Source organism: Podarcis cretensis, assembly GCF_951804945.1.
Source record: "Podarcis cretensis genome assembly, chromosome: 4".
NCBI lineage: Eukaryota > Metazoa > Chordata > Lepidosauria > Squamata > Lacertidae > Podarcis > Podarcis cretensis.
Window position 1 is genome coordinate 24,014,834 of NC_137173.1, and position 25,228 is coordinate 24,040,061.

General features: G+C 44.9%; 1 protein-coding gene across 3 annotated transcripts; it reads right to left on the bottom strand.

Moving 5' to 3' along the window:
• Positions 1 to 157: 157 nt before the first annotated feature.
• CPAP (centrosome assembly and centriole elongation protein) lies at positions 158 to 24,111 on the bottom strand. Of its 3 annotated transcripts, none has more exons than XM_079973340.1 (17): positions 23,714 to 24,111; positions 21,399 to 21,898; positions 20,779 to 20,902; positions 19,520 to 19,804; positions 17,422 to 17,560; positions 16,464 to 16,569; positions 14,673 to 16,245; positions 14,097 to 14,229; positions 12,642 to 12,807; positions 12,207 to 12,437; positions 9,887 to 9,986; positions 9,479 to 9,579; positions 8,196 to 8,300; positions 1,908 to 2,048; positions 1,739 to 1,823; positions 1,345 to 1,465; positions 158 to 459 (listed from the first exon to the last, which is right to left on the bottom strand). In XM_079973340.1, the coding sequence occupies exons 2-17, from the start codon at positions 21,819 to 21,821 to the stop codon at positions 267 to 269; spliced, it is 4,026 nt and encodes a 1,341-aa protein (XP_079829466.1). In that variant the 5' UTR covers positions 21,822 to 21,898; positions 23,714 to 24,111; the 3' UTR covers positions 158 to 266. The 3 variants fall into 3 exon arrangements, with proteins under 3 accessions (XP_079829466.1, XP_079829467.1, XP_079829468.1); XM_079973341.1 differs by having other exon boundaries at positions 23,703 to 24,111; XM_079973342.1 differs by lacking the exon at positions 23,714 to 24,111 and adding an exon at positions 23,604 to 23,628.
• Between the last annotated feature and the right edge of the window lie 1,117 nt (positions 24,112 to 25,228).

Here is a 25,228-nt window from a genome sequence, read left to right on the forward strand (position 1 = left end):
TGTAAAAAGGAACAAAGTGTGTATGATTGCTTCAAAATGGTTGTAACCTGCTTTGGCAACAAGTTGTTGTCCGAAAACAAGAAACAGAAAGTTTTAAGTGTCATTTTTGAAATGTATTGCTATTTACATATTAGGACTTGTGTGAGTAGGAGTAGCCTTAATCTTTAAAAACAAGTTTATTGACAAAACATTTTTACTATGTACAACCTTTACAAACATTTTCTGAGAAGAGAAAACATATTAAGACCTGAACAAAATATGAACTTTTAGAGGATGGTGTCCACAATAATCTCACCATCCTTATCTTTAACTCTAACTCGACCTGAAGCATACTGCGTTTCTTGGCGTCCATCAGCATACATTGTCTTAACGGTCCCGTCTGGATACTCCCGTCTCTTGAAATGGGCTGTATGCACTTCCTGCTGGCCATTACTGAACTCGATAACCTTACTTCCATCCCTTAAAATAGAAAGGCAACCTTTAAAACCAATGTTACGTTATAGCTAAATTCTGCTGGAGGTACAATTAAGAATGCAGCTAATTGTTCTGTTGGTCTAACTGCCATACCTACTACAGCTTCCTACTTAAAACGTAACTTTAAGCAGCATCTCTGCCTCTCATCATTTGGGTTCTTCCCAATGTGTACTTTCAGCACAACAAATCTTAGCCTACACAGGAAGTATTCTTAAATTGCTGAGATTATCATCTTGACATCTGCCCAGCAGGTTCATGTTCTCTGGCACCCATCTTGAAGCTGGCCAGACTGGGTAAGGGTGGCATGAAGACCGTCATAACACAGTCAGCACTGAGGATTTCGTTCTTGACAGCCTTTCTCTTCCTCCAGTCTTGTTTCCTCAAAGGGCATTCTTAATGTGTGTCACTACTTTTTCTATATGGGACGTAGGTGATGCTGTGGGTTAAACCAGAGCCTAGGACCTGCCGATCAGAAGGTCGGCGGTTCAAATCCCTGCAATGGGGTGAGCTCCCATTGCTCGGTCCCAGCTCCTGCCAACCTAGCAGTTCAAAAGCACATCAAGTGCAAGTAGATAAATAGGTACCGCTCTGGCGGGAAGGTAAATGGCATTTCCATGTGCTGCCCTGGTTCGCCAGAAGCTGGCCAGACTGGGTAAGGGTAGCATAAAGACCGTCACATGACCTGGAAGGTGTCTGCGGACAAACGCCGGCTCCCTCTGCCTATAGAGCGAGATGAGCACCGCAACCCCAGAGCCATCCGTGACTGGACCTAATGGTCAGGGGTACCTTTACCTTTACTTTTTCTATATGGCTGCAGTAAATGCAGTCCAAACTTAACCCTTAAAATAGTTTTATGAAAATAAATCTTACTGCTGCGTGCGGACAATGGTGCCATCAGGGAAAATGGTCATTTCTCGCCCATCCGTGTACACATTCTTAATGGTTTGATCAGGGAATACAATCTCTTTCCTTCCATCTGGAAAATGCTTTTCTGCAAGGAATGAATGAGCATACCACATGTCAGAATACTCATACGCCTTGTAAGTAGTTCTTGCAATTTAATGGTGTGCCATCAATACACACAAATACACAGCAATTTATAGAGCAGTACAATAATAAAACATTATTATTTATACCCCACCCATCTGGCTGAGTTTCCCCAGCCACTCTGGGCGGTTCCCAATCGAGTGTTAAAAACAATACAGCATTAAATATAAAAACTTCCCTAAACGGCTACAAGCAAGACAGCCAGGTCTCCGTTTACCTATTTGTCCATTTGAGAAATGTAGGACCTCTAAGCCTGTGGGGTAGGTGGTGTGCGTAGTCTTGGCATCTGCATAATAGTATATCTGTTGAGAAGAGTTAACAGATTTAGCATTAATAGAACCTTCTGTCCATATCTGAATGGCACATACTTCTTACTGGATACATACCACTCTCCGATCATCCAGAACTTGCTTTACATCCCCATTAAAGAAGGTTACAGTTGTAGTCTTCCCATCACAGCTCACTTCTTTCCGTGTGCCATTGGGGAAAATAATCAGGTGGGATCCATTTTTTAAAATCTTTTCAACCTGAAAGAAGTGAAATAAAAGCATATATCGTAACAATTCTGACTGTTCTACAGGCTAAGCCGAGCAGAGAATAAGAAAGGGGAAGAGGCCAAAACAAACAAACCCAAACAGAGCTTATCTGATAATAAGGGATAGTATCCCTCCCAATTCTAAATATGGTGCCCTTAGAGATTCAAGAGTATGGAGCATACTTCACAAATCCAGAGGCCCAGAAATTGATGTAGGATTTTTCTTATTTAATTGCGGGCTTACATGAGTGGGCCACACAAACTCAAAAGAACTATCCCACCCTCTTTTTGTAGGCAGATCACTCTTGAGTTAGGCCTTCACATAAGCACAAGCGTTTCTCTGTGCACTGAGAAAGATCATACAAGCCTGAGGTTCATTCCCACATTTGCTGTTGGGTATAACCATTAACTGTGGCTGAGCATGAACTGACCTTGAGTATTAGGCAAATGCATGGGAAACAGCTGCAAGACTGTATAAAAGTAGGCAATTTGGTTTCTTCTGCATAATAGGGCCTGGACCTAAATTCAGCATGTGTTATGTAGTGAAGTTTCACCCTGGGCCAGCAGGGGGATACTGTATATAGTTTTCACTCAGGTCTGTAGATAGTTTTCACTCAGGTCCACGTCAGTTATTTTAGGCGGGAACTCTGGGCTGTTGTTGCTACAATGTTGACAGCCGGCTGCCTATAAAAGCAGGCCGGCTGAGCTGTTTGCAGTCAGTTCTATTCCAGCTTACAAAATAAAGAGCTACTTGGAGAAATCACTGTGTCGTCTGCTATGTCAACCCACAACTTAACACTGGCGACGAGGATGGGATCGATGGACATCAGAGCACAGCCAGATGCGGCCAGCCTCTGAACTGAGCTGAATCACTGAGCTGAATCACAGAGCGAAATCACTGAGCGAAATCACTGGACAGAACCAATTCAGAGCTGACTGTTCTGGCTAAGAGCCTCTACCGCCGTTTGCGCCAGCCTCTGAATCATGGGACTCCTACCTCGCTCGGTTCGACTGCTACCTCCAAGCCAACGAGCTGACAGCAGTATCAAAGGATCGGAAGCGGGGCCTATTCCTCAGCCTCTGTGGGCCTGAGGTGTTTGAGACGGCCCGAGCATTGGTTGCGCCTGAAGCAGTCCAGGCAACACCATGGGACACGATCCAAGAGAAGCTCCGCAACCACTACGCACCAAAGCCGTCCAAGATTGCTGCCCGCCATGCGTTCTACCACCGGAACCAGGCAGAGGGGGAGTCAATCAACAAGTACACCACCGCCCTGCGACAGGCTGCAATGCACTGTGAGTTCCGAGACTTAGACGATGCCCTGATGGATCGAATCGTCTGCGGGGTCCGGGACATTCATCTGCAACGGCGTCTCCTCGCCAAGCCAGACCTCACGCTACAGAAAGCCATTGAGGAGGCTGTGGCCTCAGAAGCTGCTGAACGCTCCGCCCAGGAGATCCGCAAGTCCAGCAGCCCGCGTCTTGCTAGGGAGCCAGTTCCAGTGCATCATGAAGAGGCCAGCAGTGATGAGGCATCCTCCAGTGAAGACGATGACGTGCACCAGACAAAGCGGGAGCGCAGGAAGTTCCAACAGAAGTCCAAGGGCCAACCGGAATGTGCCAGCTGCGGAGGCAACCATTCCCGTGCCAAGTGTCGATTCAGAGACGCCATCTGTAGGAAGTGTTCCAGAAGGGGCCACATTGCTAAGGTCTGCCGATCGGCTCCATCTGACACCCCCCCCCTTCATCGACTCGCAAGTCCAAGTCTTCACTCCAGTCTGCCAAGGAAAGTTGTTTCGCTCTCACCAACTGCCACTGCCCGTCTGGAACCACGATTGGCCAAACCGACTCGCCTACGTGACGCAAGCTGAACGTCACGGTGCTCATTGAAGGAGCTCCATGTGACATGGAGATCGACACCGGGTCTGCCCTGTCCATCGTGTCATGGAGCACCATCAAAAGACTGGTACCCAGAGTGTCCAAAAGGCAACTCGACTCTCACCGCGTACACCTGAGAGACTACCAGGGAAACGACATTCCCGTGGTAGGCGTTGGCCGGTTCCGGATCGCCTTCAAGGATTTTTCGGGCCTGCTCCGGTTGGTGGTGGTCGAAGGTCAGCGGCCAAGCCTCCTAGGGCTAGACTGGTTTGATGCCCTCGGCCTGGAAGTCACCGGCATCAACTGCATCTCTAACGCAGAGACTGAGGGTCTGGTCAAAGACTTTGCCGAGGTTTTCGACGGCACCTTGGGGCAATATACAGGTACGCCCATCTCCTTTAGCCTTGATCCACAAGTTGCCCCCATCAAGCTAAAGCCACGCCGGGTTCCCTTTGCTCTCAAGGCTAAGGTGGACGAACAACTGGACAAACTGATCGCCCAAGGAGTTTTGGAGCCGGTTGACCACGCCAAGTGGGAAACCCCCATCGTCACGCCTGTCAAGCCAGATGGGTCGGTGAGAATCTGCGCTGACTACAAGTGCACGATCAACAAGGCACTTCAGCAGCACGCTTATCCGGTTCCTGTTGTCCAACACCTGCTGCATTCCCTGGGTGAGGGTAAGGTCTTCGCTAAGCTGGACCTTGCCCAAGCCTATCAACAACTGCCCGTCGATGATGCCACTGCTGAAGCCCAGACGATCATCACCCACCGGGGGGTATTCCGTTGCCGCCGGTTGCAGTTCGGGGTGAGTGTGGCTCCTGGCATCTTCCAAAGCCTTATGGAGCGTCTCCTGCAAGGGCTTCCGGGCGTGGTACCATATTTTGATGACGTCTTGGTGTCTACAGACTCACACCAGCAGCTGTTCGAGCGCCTCCGTGCCGTGCTGACCAGGTTCCAAGAGGCCGGGCTCAAGGTAAAGAGGGAGAAGTGCCAGATCGCCGTTCCACAGGTAGAGTTCCTGGGCTATCTTATCGATGCCTCCGGCCTTCACCCGACCACATCCAAGATCCACGCTATCCAGCAGGCCCCCACCCCAAAGAACAAGACGGAGTTGCAGGCGTTCCTGGGGCTGCTGAACTTTTATAACATGTTCCTGCCCCACAAAGCCACCGTGGCTGAGCCTCTTCACCGACTCCTTAGCACTAAGACGCCTTGGGCCTGGGGTCATCGGGAGACGGCGGCCTTCAACGCGGTCAAGGCTCTCTTTCATCAGACAGTGTGCTGGTACAGTACAGTGAATCCAGGCCGCTGGTCCTTGCCTGCGACGCCTCACCTTTCGGCATCGGTGCTGTCCTTAGTCACCGTTTTCCAGACGGAAGAGAAGCACCGCTCGCCTACTTTTCCAGGACGCTATCTCCGACGGAACGGAATTACAGCCAGCTTGACAAGGAGGCACTGGCACTTGTGGCTGGAGTGAAGAGGTTCCATGAATACCTCTATGGCAGGACTTTTGACCTCATCACTGACCACAAGCCACTCCTGGGCCTCCTCGCCGGTGATCGTCCAACTCCACTGGTCCTCTCGCCACGCATGCTGCGATGGACTGTTTTCCTGGCTGCCTACCACTACCGGCTCATCCATCGCCCGGGGAAATCGATGGGCCATGCCGACGCCCTCAGCCGTTGCCCTCTTCCAGCATTTGTGGAAGACCCGGCTCCAGCTTCATCGCTCCTTCTGATTGAGGATCTTCCGGCAGCGCCTGTATCGGCTGCCACTGTGGCCTCCGCGTCTGCCCAGGATCGCACCATCAGCCGGGTGCTCAACTGGGTGTGGAGGGGGTGGCCACAAGGGCCTTTTGCATCGGAGTTCCAGCCCTTCGCAACCAGACAACATGAACTCTCAGCTCATCGCGGCTGTCTGCTGTGGGGAGACCGCGTCGTGATTCCCCAGGGACTCCGTCAGCGCGTCCTGGAGGCTCTGCACGTTGGCCACCCAGGAATTGTCAAAATGAAGGCGTTGGCTCGGTGTTACGTCTGGTGGCCTAATATGGACGATGCCATCACTGCCTGGGTGTCCGCCTGTCAAGCGTGCCAAGAGTCGAGGCCTGCACCACCGGCAGCTAAGGGACACACCTGGGAGATGCCAAAGACACCCTGGTCAAGGGTGCACATCGATCTGGCTGGCCCCTTTCACGGCCGGACCTTTATGGTAGTGGTGGACGCCTATTCCAAATGGCTGGAGGTCGCCCTGATGCCCTCCACCACTACCAAAGCTGTCATCCGGGTGCTGCGAGGCCTGTTTGCAACGCATGGGTGTCCTGATTTCCTTGTCTCTGACAACGGACCGCAGTTCACGTCAGGCACGTTTGAGCGGTATCTTTTGGGACTGGGGATCCGCCATGCCCTAACGGCACCCTTTCATCCATCCAGCAACTGGCAAGCGGAAAGAATGGTGCGCTCGGCAAAAGAGGCACTGGCGCGCCTGGACCGGGGAGACTGGCATGAGCGGGTCGCCGAATACTTGTTCGTGCAACACATCACCCCTCATGCGGCCACAGGGCGGAGTCCTGCTGAACTGCTTATGGGCCGCCGCCTCAGGTCACCGCTCGACCGGCTACACCCGGACTTTGCCGTGGCTGAACCCCCAGGCTGTGTCATTTGTCCCAGGAAACCAGGTCTTTGCCCGGAACTATGTGGGGGACATTCCTTGGGTGCCAGCCACAGTAGTGGGAGTCACTGGACCTCGCTCGTACCAGGTGGCACTCGAAGACGGACGCTTGTGGCGACGGCACATAGACCAGCTTAGGCGCAGGGTTGGGGACTTGGACACTACCGAGGTGCCCCCAACTGCGCTTGCGGCTCCAGAAGAGACACGTACAGATGGCGAGGCCCCACCTACACCTCCCTCGCAAACTGCCAGCGTGGAGCCGAACCAAGCCGTTTCAGAGGGTCTGCCAGACTTACCACAGACTCAGACCACTCCACTTGCGGAGGCTCCACCCACAGCAGCGGATCCAGGCGAGTTGGTTCCAACGCCACCTAGGGTCGCACCACAGCCTCAGCAAGAACTGTGTGGCCCTCCGGACTTGGCTACCAGTCCCCGGCAGTCTGGCAGAGTTCCCAAGTGCCCAACTTATTTAAAGGACTATGTTGTTGGACATGCATCACTGTTGGTCTAAGTATGGGAAATGTAACCGATATGCTTTTGTGCCTAATTGAACCATTACGCGTAGTGCTGTATATAAGGAAACCATTACGATTGTAACTAACGCCTTATCTCGGTGGGGAGGGGTGTTATGTAGTGAAGTTTCACCCTGGGCCAGCAGGGGGATACTGTATATAGTTTTCACTCAGGTCTGTAGATAGTTTTCACTCAGGTCCACGTCAGTTATTTTAGGCGGGAACTCTGGGCTGTTGTTGCTACAATGTTGACAGCCGGCTGCCTATAAAAGCAGGCCGGCTGAGCTGTTTGCAGTCAGTTCTATTCCAGCTTACAAAATAAAGAGCTACTTGGAGAAATCGCTGTGTCGTCTGCTATGTCAACCCACAACTTAACAGCATGAAAGCTTAGTTGAGAGGAACATGCATAAATCTCTTGGTATAGATAGCAAAACTTTATTGATAAGACTGTCTTTATTTACAAGGGCCTTGATAACATGGGTCCAGGATACCCTAAAGACCGCCCAATCATTTAGTATTGCAGGCCCAATTTGGTGAAGCTCCCTGAACTTCCAGACTTTTATTCCAGACGACTTTATGTCTGGTTTTATAGTTTTAACCAATTTTCACCTTTTCTGATTTTTTTTATTTCTTGTACAGTGCTTAGATACGATAGTAGTTAAGTGGTATATGAATATGAAAAATACATAAATAGTTACCACCTCCTATTTTTCCCTGCGTTCTTTGGGCTCCATTCTGAAAATTAGGCAGAATGGCATAAACATCTAGTTCAGATCCAAAAAGGCTCCCAAGCATAGCAGCAGCAGCACTGCACTTTCATAGGTGGTGCAGGTATGGAACTGGTCATCCTTTCTGAGGCAAGAAAGAGCAAGCATTTCCTTTACATAGCAATGTTCTCCCAGTACTACTTTCTGGAATAGCTTCAGAGCAGGGATGGGAAACCTGCTGCCCTCCTGATGTTGATGACAATTCCCATTGAACTTGACCATGTTGGCTGGCCCCAAAGGAAGTTTGAGTCCAGCAGTATCTGGAGAGCCACAGGTTCCCCCACCCATGCGCTAGAAAAAAACAACAACTTACTACCTTTCCATCAGGATGATTGGCTTCACTCTCTATTGCGTCTTCACTGTCTGATGAATCAGTACTTAGCGATGGTGATGATTCAGCAGTTCCATTACCAGGTAAATTCTGAAATGGGAGGTGGGAAAAACTGTATTGAGAGTCAAATCATATTACTGTGGGCATTAAATGGTGACAAATTGGGAACTTCTCCACAAGAGAAGCTTCATTCATGTAAACTGAAATACTCTACTGAAGTCTTCAGACTACCGTTAAAGGACCCTTTCCACAATGACGGGTCTGCCATGGTTTAAATGTGCAAACCTAAATTTCCTGGACTGTGCTTATCCCACAAAATACTACACCTGAAAGCATGCTCTATTCCTGTTCTATAGAGAAAAGATGCCAATAGCAAAACGGGACTAAAATCTATTACAGTGGTAAAGGTAAAGGTAAAGGTACCCCTGCCCGTACGGGCCAGTCTTGACAGACTCTGGGGTTGTGCGCCCATCTCACTTAAGAGGCCAGGGGCCAGCGCTGTCCGGAGACACTTCCGGGTCACGTGGCCAGCGTGACATCGCTGCTCTGGTGAGCCAGAGCCGCACACGGAAACGCCGTTTACCTTCCCGCTGGTAAGCGGTCCCTATTTATCTACTTGCACCCGGAGGTGCTTTCGAACTGCTAGGTTGGCAGGCGCTGGGACCGAGCAGCGGGAGCGCACCCCGCCGCAGGGATTCGAACTGCCGACCTTTCGATCGGCAAGTCCTAGGCGCTGAGGCTTTAACCCACAGCGCCACCTGCGTCCCTATTACAGTGGTACCTCGGGTTAAGTACTTAATTCGTTCCAGAGGTCCGTACTTAACCTGAAACTGTTCTTAACCTGAAGCACCACTTTAGCTAATGGGGCCTCTTGCTGCTGCTGCGCCGCTGGAGCACAATTTCTGTTCTCATCCTGAAGCAAAGTTCTTAACCTGAAGCACTATTTCTGGGTTAGCGGAGTCTGTAACCTGAAGCATATGTAACCTGAGGTACCACTGTATACAACTACAGTATCCTACATTCTTTAAATGAGAATGTAACACTGTTTTCCCTAGAATTGAGTATCTATAACCTTGCATACCTTTATACTGAATATAAATTTGATCCATAAAAATTGGGTTATTTCTCAACCAAAGGAGCAGCACGAACAGTCAAGAAGAGCAAGAGGAGATTTAACATAGCAACCTCCCCAGCGGTTTCTTACTTCCTTGATGCTGCCCTAGACTGCCTTATGAAACCAAGAGCCAACATTCTTGTACTTTACTTACAGCCATAAATGCTTTGGAGGAATCTTCAAAAGTCACTGCCACATTGTTCAAGCAACTCTCTTCAGGTGCAGCTGCTAGTTTAAATTTTGCACAGGGTCTTCCTATTTCAAACAAGAATAAAAATATGATTCTAATATTTTATATTTCCTAGGACATGGGAAGAAGGTAGGTACATCCCTCTCTAATTTTCTGCTACCTCATGTTTTATTTCATTTGAGGCCCACACTAAATATTATCAGTGGCATTACTGCTTCCTGGGTAAATTACTGTAAAACATACCAGTAGCAGGGGGTTTTCTTTGGAGGTAGCAGAAGTGTCAGAATGGCGAGGTATGTAACATACAGATTTGCATGTAAAATGTCATATTGCTGCTTACTAGAAATGGTACTGTATCCTAAGTATAGTTACCTTCTGATGACAGATCACTTTTGCCATTCATCTTGCTGCTCTTTTCTGCTTGAGGAATTGAAGGCAGAGTCTGGTTTTTTTGCAATATAGCTGGAGAATGCTGTTGGGGGGGAATGTAAAGCAGGGGCCTATTGAGAATTTTTTTTTTGTTAAAATGCTACAATGATAATATTCAGGAACACAAACCTTTTCCCCGAAAAGTAAAAGGTGATTATTTTACCATATTTATACACCGCTTTTCAAAATTAAGCTCACAAAGCTATTTGCAACATAAAACTAAAGTCAATATGGTAGGAAGCTGTTTACAACATGTATGCACTTTTGCTTAATCATACTTGGAACTGTGTGCCTGAGAGCTGTTCAGTAATATATAATATAGAGTGAAAGCCAACAGTGGCCACCTTCCCAAGTGGGCTTCTCACTCTTTTCCCCACAACCTGCCAACATGTGCCCTGAACAGTTGAGGAATCCTCCAGAGCAGATTTGGATTGGGGGAGCACTAGTAAGGAGGAAAGGTGTGCTCGCATGACTCCGGATACTCGCTCAAACACTTTAGAAATGAAGGCAGCTTGTCAAATAAAAAGTTGAAAAATTCTGTCCCAACAGTCCCACATTAATAATTCTACCCTAACAGCTGCACACACAAAACTCTCCTACCAAAAGAGACAGACTAATGCAGGCATAGAAAACTCCAGCCCTCCAGATGTTTGGGACTACAATTCTCATCCTGACCACTGGTCCTGTTAGCTAGGGATGATGGGAACTGTAGTCCCAAACATCTGGGGGGCCGGAGTTTGCCTATGCCTGGACTAATGGCTCAAAAACATCAGCCTGACTCTCAATAATGACAAGTACGCAAATGTAAGTCAAATTTGTGCAACCTAAGGTGCCTGGGCAGTTTGTGTTTCCTTAATTCATCCTTTTCAGGCAAGTTTCAGGTGCATTTTTCCTCCACGCAACTCTTATTGTCATAGCAACCCTGGGAAATAGGTTAGGCAGAGAAAGTGTGAGCTTCATGACTGAGTGGGGATTTGAACCCGGGTCTCCTAGTCTGAGTGTGTCACATTAACCACTCTACCGGAAAAGAGATAGAAGGGAAAAGAGATAGAAGACAGAGATAGATACGCCGGAAAAGAGATAAAAGGGGGAAAGAAACAGGGGGGCCGCCAGGAGGCGCATTGGAAGATGGCCGACAATAACATCTCTCCGACCCACACGAGGTAATTAAGAGGCTGATATGGGAGTTTGCAGCCTCCCTTCGTTACCCCAAGGGAACGGGGAATGCTGCCTTCCTGCTGTGTCCATAATTCACCCCCGGATTCGAAAGAAGGGGGTGAGGGCACTAGGCACAAAGCCCTCGGGTGGGGTCCGGCTCTCCCGGATGCTGTCTCTGATAGCGCACTGGCTGCATCAGCTCGAAATATATAATTGGAAAAGAAGCAAATGCACATATTTCAAGTGAAGAACAGGAGTGAAGACTGCTAACTGAAGTGACCTCTGTGAAACGAGAGCGACGGGTTGGATTTAACGGAATACAACATGAAGAAAATACACCAGGTTCAGTATGCCGCAGCGGGACTGGATGGGGGGGGGACTTTTTTTCCTTTTCTTCTATGTGATTAACCAATAACCCCTCCCCAAAAAGAACCGTCACATAACCAACCTAAGCAGGATGATTAAAAACTATGTGGAAATGATTTACTACCAAAAGTTTGGCTTGTGAGATCGAGAAAAGAGCAAGGGCTTTTGATGGCGCAGCAACAAAAAGGGAGTCACCATTTTGACAGGTCTTGTCGAAAGATTTATGATCGGGGGGAGGAAGCTTTGTTTTCATATTGGATTACTGGCAGAACCTCCTCGAAGACTGAGAAAGAGGTGACAGACCTGTGAAAAGTTAACGAGTAGACAGCAAGAATGTTTTTCTTTATGGAAGCGATGAAATACGGTAGCTGTCTGAAATATGACTCTTGGACGAACGGAAAAATCCACACAGGAATACAAATTTGTTTCAACCCACTTATGGAGACTATCAGAGGCCACAAAGACAAAGACAAAGGAAAAATATATGAAAACAACTAGAAGAGATGTGGAAAACAGCAAGAAAGGATTGGACAGAATTGTGAACATTATTTGGACAGATTTGTGGACTTTTAAAGCAGCAGCAACAAGAGGATTGGATCCCTTTCGGAACTTGAAATATGGGTACCCCCAACAAAAATTTAAAATTAGGCTCTGTAATTCTGAATTTATGTGATTTGATTTGATTGGTCTGTTAATAAAAATTATTTATAAAAGAAAAGAAGGGGGAAAGAAACCTTACTGCTGACTCTGCTTTCTTATCACAGCCAGTTTTCTTCTTGCTTATAGACGCTTCTTTTCTCTTCCAAGCATCCAAACGAAATCGTTCCATAATTTTGATCTCTTCCCGTAGTTGCACATTCTCCCTAGTTAAGGCCTCTATCTGGTCTCTAAGACGAATATGGGTTGTTGACCATTTTGTCTCTCTTCTTTTTAAATCTTCCTGCAAGGTTGCCATTTGCTGCTTCAAAGCCTTGAGAAAACAACATGCAAGCAGGTCATTTTCTGCTATGTTAAAATACGCAAACTGAAGAAAAAGACAAATCACTTTACACTGCAGTAATAAATGCAATACCTGTAATAAAATTACTCAGTGGACATTCTTCACCTTAAATCAACAACCAGTAAATCTGATCCCAATCAAAGTAACCATATAGGCTTTCCCTTGCATTCATACCTGAATTTCATCCCGTTCCTTTTTATCTGGAATAGCTCTAGCTGCCTGTGCATACTTCTCAAAAACTTTACGTTCTTTTTGCAGCTTTCTTGTTTCTTCTTTTTTAAATTCTTCTATTCGAGAGAGCTCTTTGGCTTTCTGTTGTTCAAAGTCAGCAACTTCTTTCCTGAAAATTTACAGTAATTATTTCAGAACAGCAAAAAATGCTGCTCCTTGAAAAATTGTATGTTTTATTGATAACATTATAACTTAGGATTGTTAGCTCCACAAGCCACCCCATATAGTATATTTTTAAAAAGCTCTCCTAGAACACAACCACCAGGCACTGTTGCTGTAACAGACCTCAAGCTTTCTTGGCTCATCCTTCATGGCTCTCTACATAAATCCCAGTAAACCAACAGGCCATATCTTCAGAAACTCCACAATATTTCTTGATTAGCAAATTAGGTAAATTTCCAAATGCCCAGTAAAATAGCTGCATAGTTTATTGTTTGCAAACTACTAAATTAATTAGCCCTGTATGATGCATTGTCTCTGTCATCTATTACTGCAGCTGAATTAGTCAATTGCATTGTTATCAACTGTTATCTAGATGTCAGTGCTTTGAAATTTAATATTAAGGGAAGGGACTTCTAGGTACTATTCTGCCCCTGTTCTATGGGTCCCACTGGCTTGCACATTGTCCTGCATGCCATTTTAAACACATGCTGTACAGCTGGGCTACTATGCCTTCTGCATAGGGCCTCATTATTAAGAAAGTCCAGAAACCTGTAACTGGTACAAAACATGGCAGCTCAGTGGTTCATCAGAGTATGTGACTCTCTTATTGAAACAACTGCCCTGGCTTCCAGCTTGTATCTTGTCCCAATTGCTAGTGGCAAATTTAAAGCCCTTCATGGTTTGGGACCAGGATAACTGAAGGGAAACCTACTCGTCTCTTAATATCTTAAGCTCTCTTGTGCATTCCCCTGAACTATACTTAGTTGGCACCCAAAAGAGGGCCCTAGTAGAACCAGGCATACTATTCATAACCATTTCAGTGGCCTCCACCCAGGTTATGAAAGACCCTCTCAAAGAAAACTCTTCCCATCACTTCATTAGAACCTTCCTTCCTGCTTATTGGAGGGGTTTTTTTTTGGGGGGGGGTCATTTTAAGCTCCTGCACCAGACTGTATTGTAATTATCTGCATTGAAATGTTTTTATCACTTGAGAATATGCACTTGTTTTCAATAGCTGCCTTTTATCTTTTTGTTTCTTGCTGCTTCTAGTAATGTGGGTTTCATTTATTGTTTATACATTGTTAGCCACCTTGAGCTTTTTAACAGGAAATGATGGATTTATTTTAAATGAATGGGCTGTCATAGATGGCAGGTGGGTCCTAAGTGGCAAGCCTGCTCTAGGTTAAATCAACTTCGCACCAACAGGATAGAAATCAGACAGGCTCTTTAAGTTACCTGAACTTCTCCAAAGCCTTCTCACGCTCTTCTCGAAGTTTTGTGAGGGACGCATTTTCTTCCCTAAACCGTTCGATTTCAACTTCCAATTCAACAAGTTTCTCTCTCAATAGCTGGGAACGAGCCGTGTCTTCTGACAAAGAACAGGTGCACAATGTTTGATGCACAAATGTCAATGTATGCACCATACTGTTGTGTGGTAACGTTTTACCAGTTTCCCACCCTCTCTGATCTTTGCCATCTTTATAGGAGTTTTAAAGCCAACTCCGCTGACTTCCAGGTCAGCTTTTACGCATACATATCCAGACTGAAACTATGAGTGAGTCGCTGTTAAGACTGGATGAAATAAATGGGCTTAAAACACATAAAATTGTAGCCATTACAATAGAAACCAGTCTGAAAAGCAAATTGGCTCCAATAAATTGCTTGGCAATTTGTTGAAGAATCTAAAACCTTGAGATTGCAAGCTGAAGAGCGGGACAGAGGGATATAGGCTTTGAAGATTACTGCTGCTATTGAGATTTATGGGACTGATTATTATGCTCAATTCAATACTCATTTATCCCTCTTGCTTACCTCCCGATTCTTCCTGAGACACATTGGGTTTGGCATCATGTCTTTGCTGTGCCTCTACCTTCTGTTTGGGCCTCAGAGAAGGAAAGAGCTTCAGCATCAGATCTGTTGTGGGGGGTGCAATTGCCTCACTGTCTGCCGAACTTTGCCTGGCCAGAACATCCCCTTTCTTTGCTACGGCAATCTTCCTCTTGATCCTTTTATCTGGAAAAAATGCCTCATTCGTAGCTGAACAGTCAGGGGACAATGGTCCTTTAATAACCAAGTCATCATTTGGTACTTGGGTACACCGACTCCCATTCTCGTCAAAGTCCGTCCACGATGTTTCGTCATCAAAATCAACTTGATTTCCATTTGCACAACACACAGTTTGAAATTCAGAACCCTTGTTTATCTTGCTACACTGGATACTACCAACATTTTTTTCCAGTAAGCCAAGGTTGGCATCTCTATTTGTGCCTTCTTTGTACTCTGAAAATTCAGGACTGTCACCTCTATGACTCAAATCAAACTTTTTAGCTCTCTCAGCAGGCTTTATGGTAGTCTCAAATTCCTCCTCAGACCCCAAAGTCACATCACTACTTTCACCAGATTTATCTTCGTCCCACTCAGTGTCACCAAAACCTTGAAACTCAGTGGGGAAAGCCTGAAGCATTTTACTGTCAATTTTATTTTGATGATTCTTCAGCATTTCAGATGCCTGGGATTCAGTGATCATCCCTCTGTCCTTCTCGTTTGCTGGTTGGGAAACACATGCGTCTCCATTTCGGTTCTCTACAGCTGTAGCGTCCTGCACATTTATCTGCTGTTGTTGCTGCCTTGATTTAATGGGAGTAGAAGACAGTCTGCGCCCTGTAGAAATCTGCTGGCCTTGATCCAAGATCCTTACAATAAGTGAGGAATTGCTGGCAAAGGAGATTTCATCAGCAGCCTGCTCTAGAAACAAAAATTCATCCAATTCAATTTCCTCTTTTTCCTTTTCAGTATCCCAGTTTTCCAATTTCTTCTGGAAAGAAAGTTCAAAAGAGAGGTCTAGGTCTTTTTCAGAGGAATTTGTAAGATGTTTGGTCACTTGTGCTGGTTGTGCATACTTTTCTTTGGGTAACTCGCAGCCAATTTCATCCAGCTTTGCAAGTGCCATTATATTATCTTTATTCTTTTCTCTTTCACCATTTATTTCTGACCTGGCAAACTCTCTCAGTTGTCCAGATTTCCTTTCACTGGGATTTCGTCTTGTAGATGAAGGGATGGCTTTCCCTGCACAAGTTCTGAGCACTGCTGTTTTTCGAGCGGGAAGAGCTGGAGCTTTCTTCATTTTACCATTCTGATTACTATTTTTAGACACAAAATTGTCAGAATTTTGTTCTTTATTTGAAGTGGCCGTTTTCCGGTGAAGCTGTGGCTTGTCGGCTTTAACTGAGTTTTTTACTTCTGATGCATTAAGGTGAGGAGTTACTTTGCTTTCTTTCTGATTAGCTGCTTTGGATTTTGCACCAGCAAACCTTCTTAAACCTTCACCTCGTTTTAGAAAGGGTCGTTTTGCAACTGGTGTCTGTAATGTTGATCTTTCAGAATCCTAAAAATCAAAAACAAAAAGACCTTTTCATTTTCTTATATTTCTATTTATGTGTTTTGCTTGCTCTATCAAAGTACTCATATAAAACTTTTTGGGAAGTCTGGAATTTCATGTGTTGCACCTACAAGAGTGAAACCAACATAACTGAAGCAGGAACTTATTCTCACAGTTGTTATACATTTTATATATCACTGCAAGAAGCATTTCTAATTACTAACCTTTTTATTTCCTTTTTGGCTCAGCCGTTGTTCTTCTAGTCGTATCTGTTCTTCTAGGAACTCTTCAAATGTCTGTTTTCTTTCTTGAATACTAGCAGCAACAGGTCTATTGCAAGAGACTCACATTTTATTGTCAGATCTTATAAAATACAGGATATTGGTTCATCACAAAGGAATGGATCCCTTTAAAGTGTTGGTGTTGACTTTTAAAGCCCTAAACGGCCTCGGCCCAGTATACCTGAAGGAGCGTCTCCACCCCCATTGCTCTGCCCAGACACTGAGGTCCAGCGCCGAGGGCCTTCTGGCGGTTCCCTCACTGCGAGAAGCAAAGCTATAGGCAGCCAGGCAGAGGGCTTTCTCAGTAGTGGTGCCTGCCCTGTGGAACGCCCTCCCACCAGATGTCAAAGAGATAAACAACTACCTGACATTTAGAAGACATCTGAAGGCAGCCCTGTTCAGGGAAGTTTTTACTGTGTGACATTTTAATGTATTTTTAATCTTTGTTGGAAGCCACCTAGAGTGGCTGGGGAAACCCAGCCAGATGGGCGGGGTACAAATAATAAATTATTACTATTACTATTATTATTATTAAAAGGAATCATGTCTCTCTTTCTCAGAGTGACAACCTCCTTCCCCAAAGACCCTCATTCCCCATAACAGAAGAGGACCCTGATAATAAGACACCTCAACTATGTCTCGAAGGCCTCTTTCATTTTCTCCAGGTTAGCTACCTTGGTCTCAAGGGGACAGAAATCTTGTGCAGTGTGCTCCTGACTCGCAGAGAAGAAGCATACACACACAATTTCTGTCCAGCTTTCAGGTCATTGTACATATGACACTCTGTGCAATACACTGGGTAGTTGCCACTGCTCGTTTTCTACCTTCACAACTGGGTTTCTTTTTTGGGAAGTGGGGGGTTGTTCACTGGGTATCAAGGCCATTTTGCATACAAACTCACCTTTCCTCAGCATTGGGTGTTTCCAAGCACTTCCCTCCAGTCCGGCTTTCAGAGGTCTCTGCAGCCCTAGTGCTTTTACAACTAATGTCACCATCTGCATGTCCAAGTAGATTTTGCTCCAGAATCTGACTATTTTCTCCTGCAAAATAAAGAAAAAACTTGACATTTCAATCAGCTGGCATGAAGCCAGAGGAGATAAGCCCCCCCGCCCGCCCACCCTTCATTCAAGTTACAAACCTTGCTTTTCTTTGTTTGATCAAGCCCTTATTCAAGACACAGAAGGCCTCTTGAGCTATCTGTTGCAAAAAGCAGTGTAGCTGATCAGCTAGCCAATTTCTACTCAAAGTACCAGTTTACTAGCTCACTAATATTTAAGATTTTCTCAACTTCTAAGTTGAGCAGACATTAGAGTAGCTTACATAAGAACAACACAGACATATATGTTGTACTGTATTGTAGGGATATTGTAGTTTAAAGGTTTTTTTTGTATATATGTAAGATGCCTTGGCACAGAAATAAAATAAAAACAGTCCCTGCCCACATGCTTACAATTCAAACACAACCAAAGGAAAACATAGGGAATTATGAGGAAAATAAGCAAACTCAGGCATCAGTCCCGAAAGTTACACCTGCCTACATACACTTGTGTCACAATTGCAGCAGGAACCTGGAACTGAATTTTAATCAGTCCCTTTGTCATTGTCTAGCCAGTCAATTTATCTTTCAGCCATATCTTTATAACAACTGCAAATCCAGAAGCTCTTTTAATGAATAAAGTTCTTCACGCTTTAAATAGGAAGGTCCGCTGGCTCTTGACAATATATATGATCTCCTATGCAAAACAACAATGTGTTTCATCTCTGAGTGAAGGTATTTGGTGTAGCTCAGTAGCTACAATTATGATCCAGAAAGTTAAATCTCAGCTCAGCTCACCCTCCAACTCAATAAATAGATAGTCTGATATATACAATTAATTCTCCTAACTTTAGCCCCCACCCCATATGCAATATTTACTTTACAGGGCTATTTAAAATATTTCCGAGCTCATGATGTGAACATACGAACTGCACCACTTTAAATGTTATAGGTGTAATCAGGAAACCTAACAGGGTTCAATATAATCATATCCTCTGCCTCCATGCTTACCAATGATTTTATGTATTTGCTTAGAATACGTCTATCCTACAAAAATTTCCCCTTCCCTTTAAAGTCCATGTTACTGCCTGTAACCTGGGGTGAGGTTATTGCTGAGCCCTGTTGGGCCTTCTGTGTCCATAGCATGAATGAATTGTGCCCAATGCATTTACGGTACTACTACTACTACTACTACTATTACCGATGATGGCTGAAAAGTAGTATTAAAGTGATCTTAAAAATCTGATTGTCCTTAATAGCCAACCAAATAATTGCTCGCTAATGGACTGATACTCACCCCTCCAAGGAGGACAGGCAGTGTCTTATTCTGTGTTAGCACTATGAGCATCAAAGGTGCTCTGAGCTTCTCTGAGGCCCAGTGCTACTGTAGGGAAAGTCCATCTCCTCCTCAGCTCTTAGCACTACAGAGCTAGGAGTGGAAGAAATTTCCTATGCCTTATGCAGAGCCTTGAAAAGGCTCAGAAAGAAGCAAAATGCAGTCATGCCTCGGGTTGCGAAAGCTGTGGGTTGCGCGTTTTCGGGTTATGGACGCGCCAAACCTGGAAGTACCGGAACGGGTTACTTCTGGGTTTTGGTGCTCGTACATGCGCAGAAGCGCTAAATCGTTATTTGCACATGCATAGAAGCCCCGAATTGTGTCACACACAGACGCAACACTGCAGGTTGCGAACATGCCTCCCACACGGATCACATTCACAACCCGAGGTTCCACTGTATGATCTACCACTGATATTCAGTGGTAGGTCTGGAAGATTTCTTTGCACTGCTTGAAACTCTGGAGAAAAAGCAGCATATCACCAGAATTAAAGAACATGCTCAGCATCCGCAAGCACATTTCTGGACCTCAATATTTATATGTTCTCAGCAACCTTTACAAAAACCTCTGATATTAGTATTCATACAAGCAATATTAATAATTAGTTTAGTTAGATGAATGTTTTACCTGAAATGTCATTTTGATCTTCAACCTTCAATTCATTCTGCATTTTGAAAGACAAATCTAAAGCCTCTCTCTCACAAAAAGGATCTGCAGAGATGGTTCCCTTCAATATTTGCCCGTTCTTGGATTTTTGAAGAGAATCCTTTTGTTCAACAGGAGAAGGAATGCAAGGCCCACTGTTCCAATAAACACTGTCTCCATTGCGATGTGGTGGAAGAGACGGCACAGGAGGTGAGTGAGATGGATGATCACATCTTTGACTCAAGCAATCTTCCATTACATGAAAGCCTTAAAGTTAAACAGAAAACCATAGCAGAGGACATTTGTAGAGAAATAGCAGAAAGGGTGTGGTTTTTCCTGTCTTTATGTATTCTGCCAGTAACATGATTTTTAGAACCATTATCAAGAAAGCCTGAAACCTCGCAATGCTTTAGGCATGCAGTTGCCAACTATCCATGTAGCAAAAGATGGATAAGAAACAACTGCAAAACTTCTGATTGAGGATTTTGTAATATCCACTGTATATTCCACTATTTGTTTACTTCATCTGTGATCAAGAAGCTCGTCAAAATAACTAGAACCTTCCATTTCTTGGTAGTCAGGAGTCAATATTGTCATCATGAGTATTGCATCTCTTTTTAGAACAGATTGGTGTATCTTGTGACCCACTGAGCTAAGCACAATCACCAGCTATGCAGTGGCCCACTAAGGGCTCAGTAAGCCTCCTGTTTTTGCTGCCTATCTGGCCTTGCAAACACAAAAAAAGGGGCAAGAGGAGATGTCAGACCACTGGCAGGCCACAAAAAATGGCTTATGGACTGTGCTCAGCATGGTGGGTTGAAGATTAAAGAAAACTATTCTAAACAATATGATTTCCCAGCACCAGTGAAATCCCACAATGTTCATTCTGTCCTTAAAATGCAACTTGGGCATGTCAGTTTATACAAGCAAAAGAAAATGACCTGCAAACATTAGCAGCACCCAAATGGAGTCTGTCTCAGAGCTTAAGCAACATCCCAATAAATACTAATTTTAAAGATGCAAGAGGAACTTGCAAGGACAGATCCTTATTGGGAAGCTGTAATATGGAAAGCAGCCCCTGGTACCAATTCTGATTTGATACAAGAATTCCTGACCAAATAACTATTTGACTAAGCAATGTTTATGTATTTTAGCACTGTCCAGGCATAAAAAACCTTATCTATTTCTGTCTGTTTTAACCATGCTACAGTTGTAAAGACTATTTCAGCATGTCCCCTTACCAGTATGTGTTTGCTGCTCAGAGACCATTGAAAGTAGTTTCTGTTGTTCTTCCATTAGCCTTTGAATTTGCTCCATTTGTTGCCTTTTCAGCTGTTCCTGCTTGTGCTGTTGCAGTCCTTTGAGCTAAGAAGCCAAATACATTATTAGAACTCGCATATTAGAGCAATTAATCTAATCTTTATTTGTAAGAAAATAGTTTACAGACACATCAGAATACACTAAAGTGACCACAATTTACACTAGGGCCCAAGTCCAACAAGTGCCATTTGGACTGTACAATTACATATTAGTACACAACTAGAATTAAAATAGACAAATAGGCATTGCAATACCATACTGAAATTCAAGCCTCAATTCATCAGTAAAGCCTACCAATCTCAAGCAAAACAACATTGTTTCATAAATGTACCTGCCAAAGGATAAGCTAAACTGCCTCCTTAACAGAGCCAGAATATAGTAGTGAATAGCACAACTGCAACCATCATAGTTTCATGGGGTTCAGTATACAAGTTCATCTTATTGGGTCACAAATTGTGCAGTATCGACTTGCGAAAATACTGCTTTTTTTCTAGACAGAATAAATAATAGGTGTAAATAAAGGCTTTTTTTTTTTTTTTACCTGCTCAAGCTTTTGAAGAAGTAGATCAGTGCAACATTCTTCATCCAGACCATCCAGCTGATCACATTCAGTATCACTTTGCAGGGCTACCCACTGACCTGGAGCATCTTTAACAATTAGCATTTGCTCCTCCTTAGCAAATGAAATTGGAGAAAGTGTTTCGGATATGTCCAACTTGTCCCCACAAGGACTGCTCAATGCAACAGCTTGCTGTATCTGTAGAGAGTTTTCACTTAGAGAAATGCTGCTGGAACTGTGTAGTGAATTACTTGAAATACCTGGTGAGGCATCGTCAATACTGAGGGCTCTAGTGGTTTTCAAACTATGGAAAGCAGGATTTAATATAACTCCAGCATGGGGAGCATTAGACATCCAGTGTGCGATCAAGTTTTCTTCCCAATTCATATCTGTAGAGGTGGCCATCTGGGAAATAATTATTGTAGTCCAACCTTAACTAATCTATATCGCTGGCCAAGGTCTTTGATACCCAACTTCAGTACCTGTACAATAAAACAAAGATTTATCAAGTGGATACACAGAATCCATCATTCTTTGCATGACAGTGTTCACCTAGAGTCCAGATAGAACCAGCCTGGTCCTTCAGTCTTGGTTACATGAAATATGGGGCGGGCTAAAGGTAAAGGTAAAGGTACCCCTGCCCGTACAGGTCAGTCGTGACTGACTCTGGGGTTGCGCGCCCATCTCGCTTAAGAGGCCAGGGGCCAGCGCTGTCTGAAGACACTTCTGGGTCACGTGGCCAGCGTGACGAAGCTGCTCTGGCGAGCCTGCACCAGCGCAGCACACAGAAACGCCGTTTACCTTCCCGCTATAAAGCGGTACCTATTTATCTACTTGCATTTAAGGGTGCTTTCAAACTGCTAGGTGGGCAGGAGCTGGGACCGAACGACAGGAGCTCACCCTGCCGAGGGGATTCGAACCACCGACCATACGATCGGCAAGTCCTAGGCGCTGAGGTTTTACCCACAGCGCCCCCCGCGTCCCTATGGGGCAGGCTAGGCAATCATTAATTCGTATTTTAACATTAATTCAGATTATAACAGCAAATAAAACTTAACAAAAAAAAGACTAATACTACTCATTCATTCAGCCTTTCCCAGCATAATTTAAACAATTAAATCTATAAAAATTTATAATCCAGACATATTAAACACATAAAACATATAAAAAAACTCAGAGCCACCATTAAGAAAGATTAAGAAGTTTTAAATTTGACTTTAAAATTCTCAACTAAGTTTCCTGAAACAATCTCAGTGGTTTCAGAAATATCATCCCTCATCAGGTATTGGATTACAGAGAATAGAACTGTATAACATAGATAACCATATAACACTGGTCCTAAAGGATCTTCACTGGCTCCCAGTACATTTCCAAGCACAATTCAAAGTGTTGGTGCTGACCTTTAAAACCCTAAATGGCCTTGGCCCAGTATACCTGAAGGAGCATCTCCACCCCTCATCAATTAGCCCGGACGCTGAGGTCTTCCTCTGAAGGTCTGCTGGTTCCCTCAATGTGAGAAACAAAGTTACAGGGGACCAGAAGGAGGCCAGACAGAGGCCTTCTCGGCAGTAACACCCTCTCTTCAGATGTCAAGGAGATTAAGAAGTGCACAACTTTTAGAAGACATCTGATGTTTTTAACGTTTTATTATGTATTTATATTCTGCTGGAAGCCACTCAGAGCAGCTGGGGAAACCTAGTCAGATTTTTGGGGGAGGGGAGGGGATAAATAATAAAATTATTATTGAACTAAACAGGAAACAAAAAGTTTTAAGAATCAGGACTCATAGCTGGTATTGCTTCTAATTTTATTGCCATTTGTGATTTTTAATTGAAAGCCACCTCAGCTTTCGTTATCGCAAAGAGGGGTGTGTGGGAAGTGTATAATTTTTGAAATAAATAAGCGTCTGGGCTTAACACAGGCAGAGACAAAACATTTAGTATATATATATATCAGAGAAGCCACAACTGGGCTAAGCCTCAGCCAGGGTGACAAACGGCAACACCTCCTGTGCTCTCTCATATTAAAAGGCAACAACCCATAAATACAGAGTGTAGGGAAAGAAGAGAATAAAACACAACGGACAGACATACAAAGAAGACAAAATTAAGAAAAGAAAGCGGCCTCTGGAGACCGACTAATCTAGTAAGACGATTTCCGCAGATATTTGGGGAGACCCCAAATTACCTCACAGCGTCGTAAGAAGAAACCTAAACTTCCACGAGTGCCAACCTCCCCCCGCCCTCCTATCGGGCTGCTACTCCGCAGCGAATACACCCGCCAGACCTTTTACAAACCTGCCGCCATCCTCCCTGCTCCCAGCGCCACAGGCTGGACAATGCCGGCCGCGAGGCTTCTTGGGAGTTGCAGTTCTTGGCGGCCGCGATCCTCGCTTTTGAGGAAAAGTCGGCCCGCTATCGACTGCATTTCCCATGAAGCACTGCAAAAAAAAGGACGTTACAATAGGCGTCGTTAGTAAATACTGCGCTCGTCTTTCCAAACCGGCGGCGGTTAAAGGGTGGGGCCTCTGTCTCTGAGGAGGCGAGGAGTAGCGCAGTGGTGTCGGGGCCCCCTCGGTTCCAGCTTGCGAAACCTATATTCTGGTTCCTTTTAAAAGGCATTTATTAAAGAAGAAAAACAGACATAATCAGGATAAATAAAATGTCAAAACAAAGATAAGCCAAGGGTTAAGATCACAATCCATTAAAAACCCCAAATAGTAAAGCAGTAGTAGTCTTCTTCTTTGGCGATCACTCATAGCCGAGTAAGATTGTCTTCCATAAACACGGTTTTAAGAATGAGTCCATAGGTGACTGTGGAGGCCAATTCTGGATCCATGTGTCCTTCCACAGTGGGGACATTGGTTTCCAGGCGGGAGTTGATCACATGTGGATTTGCCAAGCATGGCTTCCTCTTGACACGCTTCTCCCTTGCGGCCTGAGTTCGAGTGTCTTTAAAGTCCATGACACCTTTGGTAAAGGCTGTTCTCCAACTGGAGCACTCGCAGGCCAGTGTTTCCCAGTTGTCAGTGTTTATACAACATTTTTTTAGATTTGCCTTGATACCATCTTTAAACCTCTTTTGTTGACCACCAGCATTATGTTTTCCATTTTTAAGTTCTGAATAAAGTAGTTGCTTTGGAAGACGATCATCAGGCATCCGCACAACATGACCAGTCCAACAAAGTTGATGTTGAAGAATCATTGTGATCTTTGCTTCTTCCAGTACACTAATATCAGTTCGCCTGTCTTCCCAAGTGATGTGTAAAATTTTTCGGAGACACCGTTGATGAAATCTTTCAAGGAGTTGGAGATGGCGTTTATAAGTGGTCCATGTTTCACAAGCATACAGTATGGTTGGCAGTACAATAGCTTTGTAAACAAGCATCTTGGTTTCCCTGCAAATGTCCCAGTCCTCAAACACTCTGCACTTCAGTGGGGAGAAATCAGCACTCACAGAGCTCAGGCGATGCTGGATTTCTGCATCAATGTTGGCCCTTGTGGAAAAATAACTGCCTAGGTTGGAGAAGTGATCGACATTTTCCAACGTTACACCATTGAGTTGGAGTTGTGGCGCTGCAGAGGAGTTATTTTGTACTTGTTGGTGCAGCACTTTTTGGGGGGGGATGTTGAGTGATAGACCTAGCTTTTCGTAAGCTTCTGCAAAGCACAATCTTCGCAGTAGGGCTCTGTTCCGATGGCACAAAGTAGTCACGACAAACTGGTAGATTCCCATCTGCTGCAGCCTTCATCTGCCTTCACAGCCGTTGTAACATACCACTTGTAATCATCCGCCTGTTCTGCCACTGAGGA

Excerpts from the sequence above, each read along its gene's own strand:
- CPAP (XM_079973340.1), bottom strand. The coding sequence starts at position 21,821 with ATGGCCACCTCTACAGATATGAATTGGGAAGAAAACTTGATCGCACAC. Across the intron at positions 14,230-14,672 it reads GTCTCAGGAAGAATCGGGAG|AAGACACGGCTCGTTCCCAG; the intron begins GTAAGCAAGAGG and ends GTTCTTTGTCAG. Across the intron at positions 9,580-9,886 it reads AAGTGATCTGTCATCAGAAG|GAAGACCCTGTGCAAAATTT; the intron begins GTAACTATACTT and ends TGTTTGAAATAG.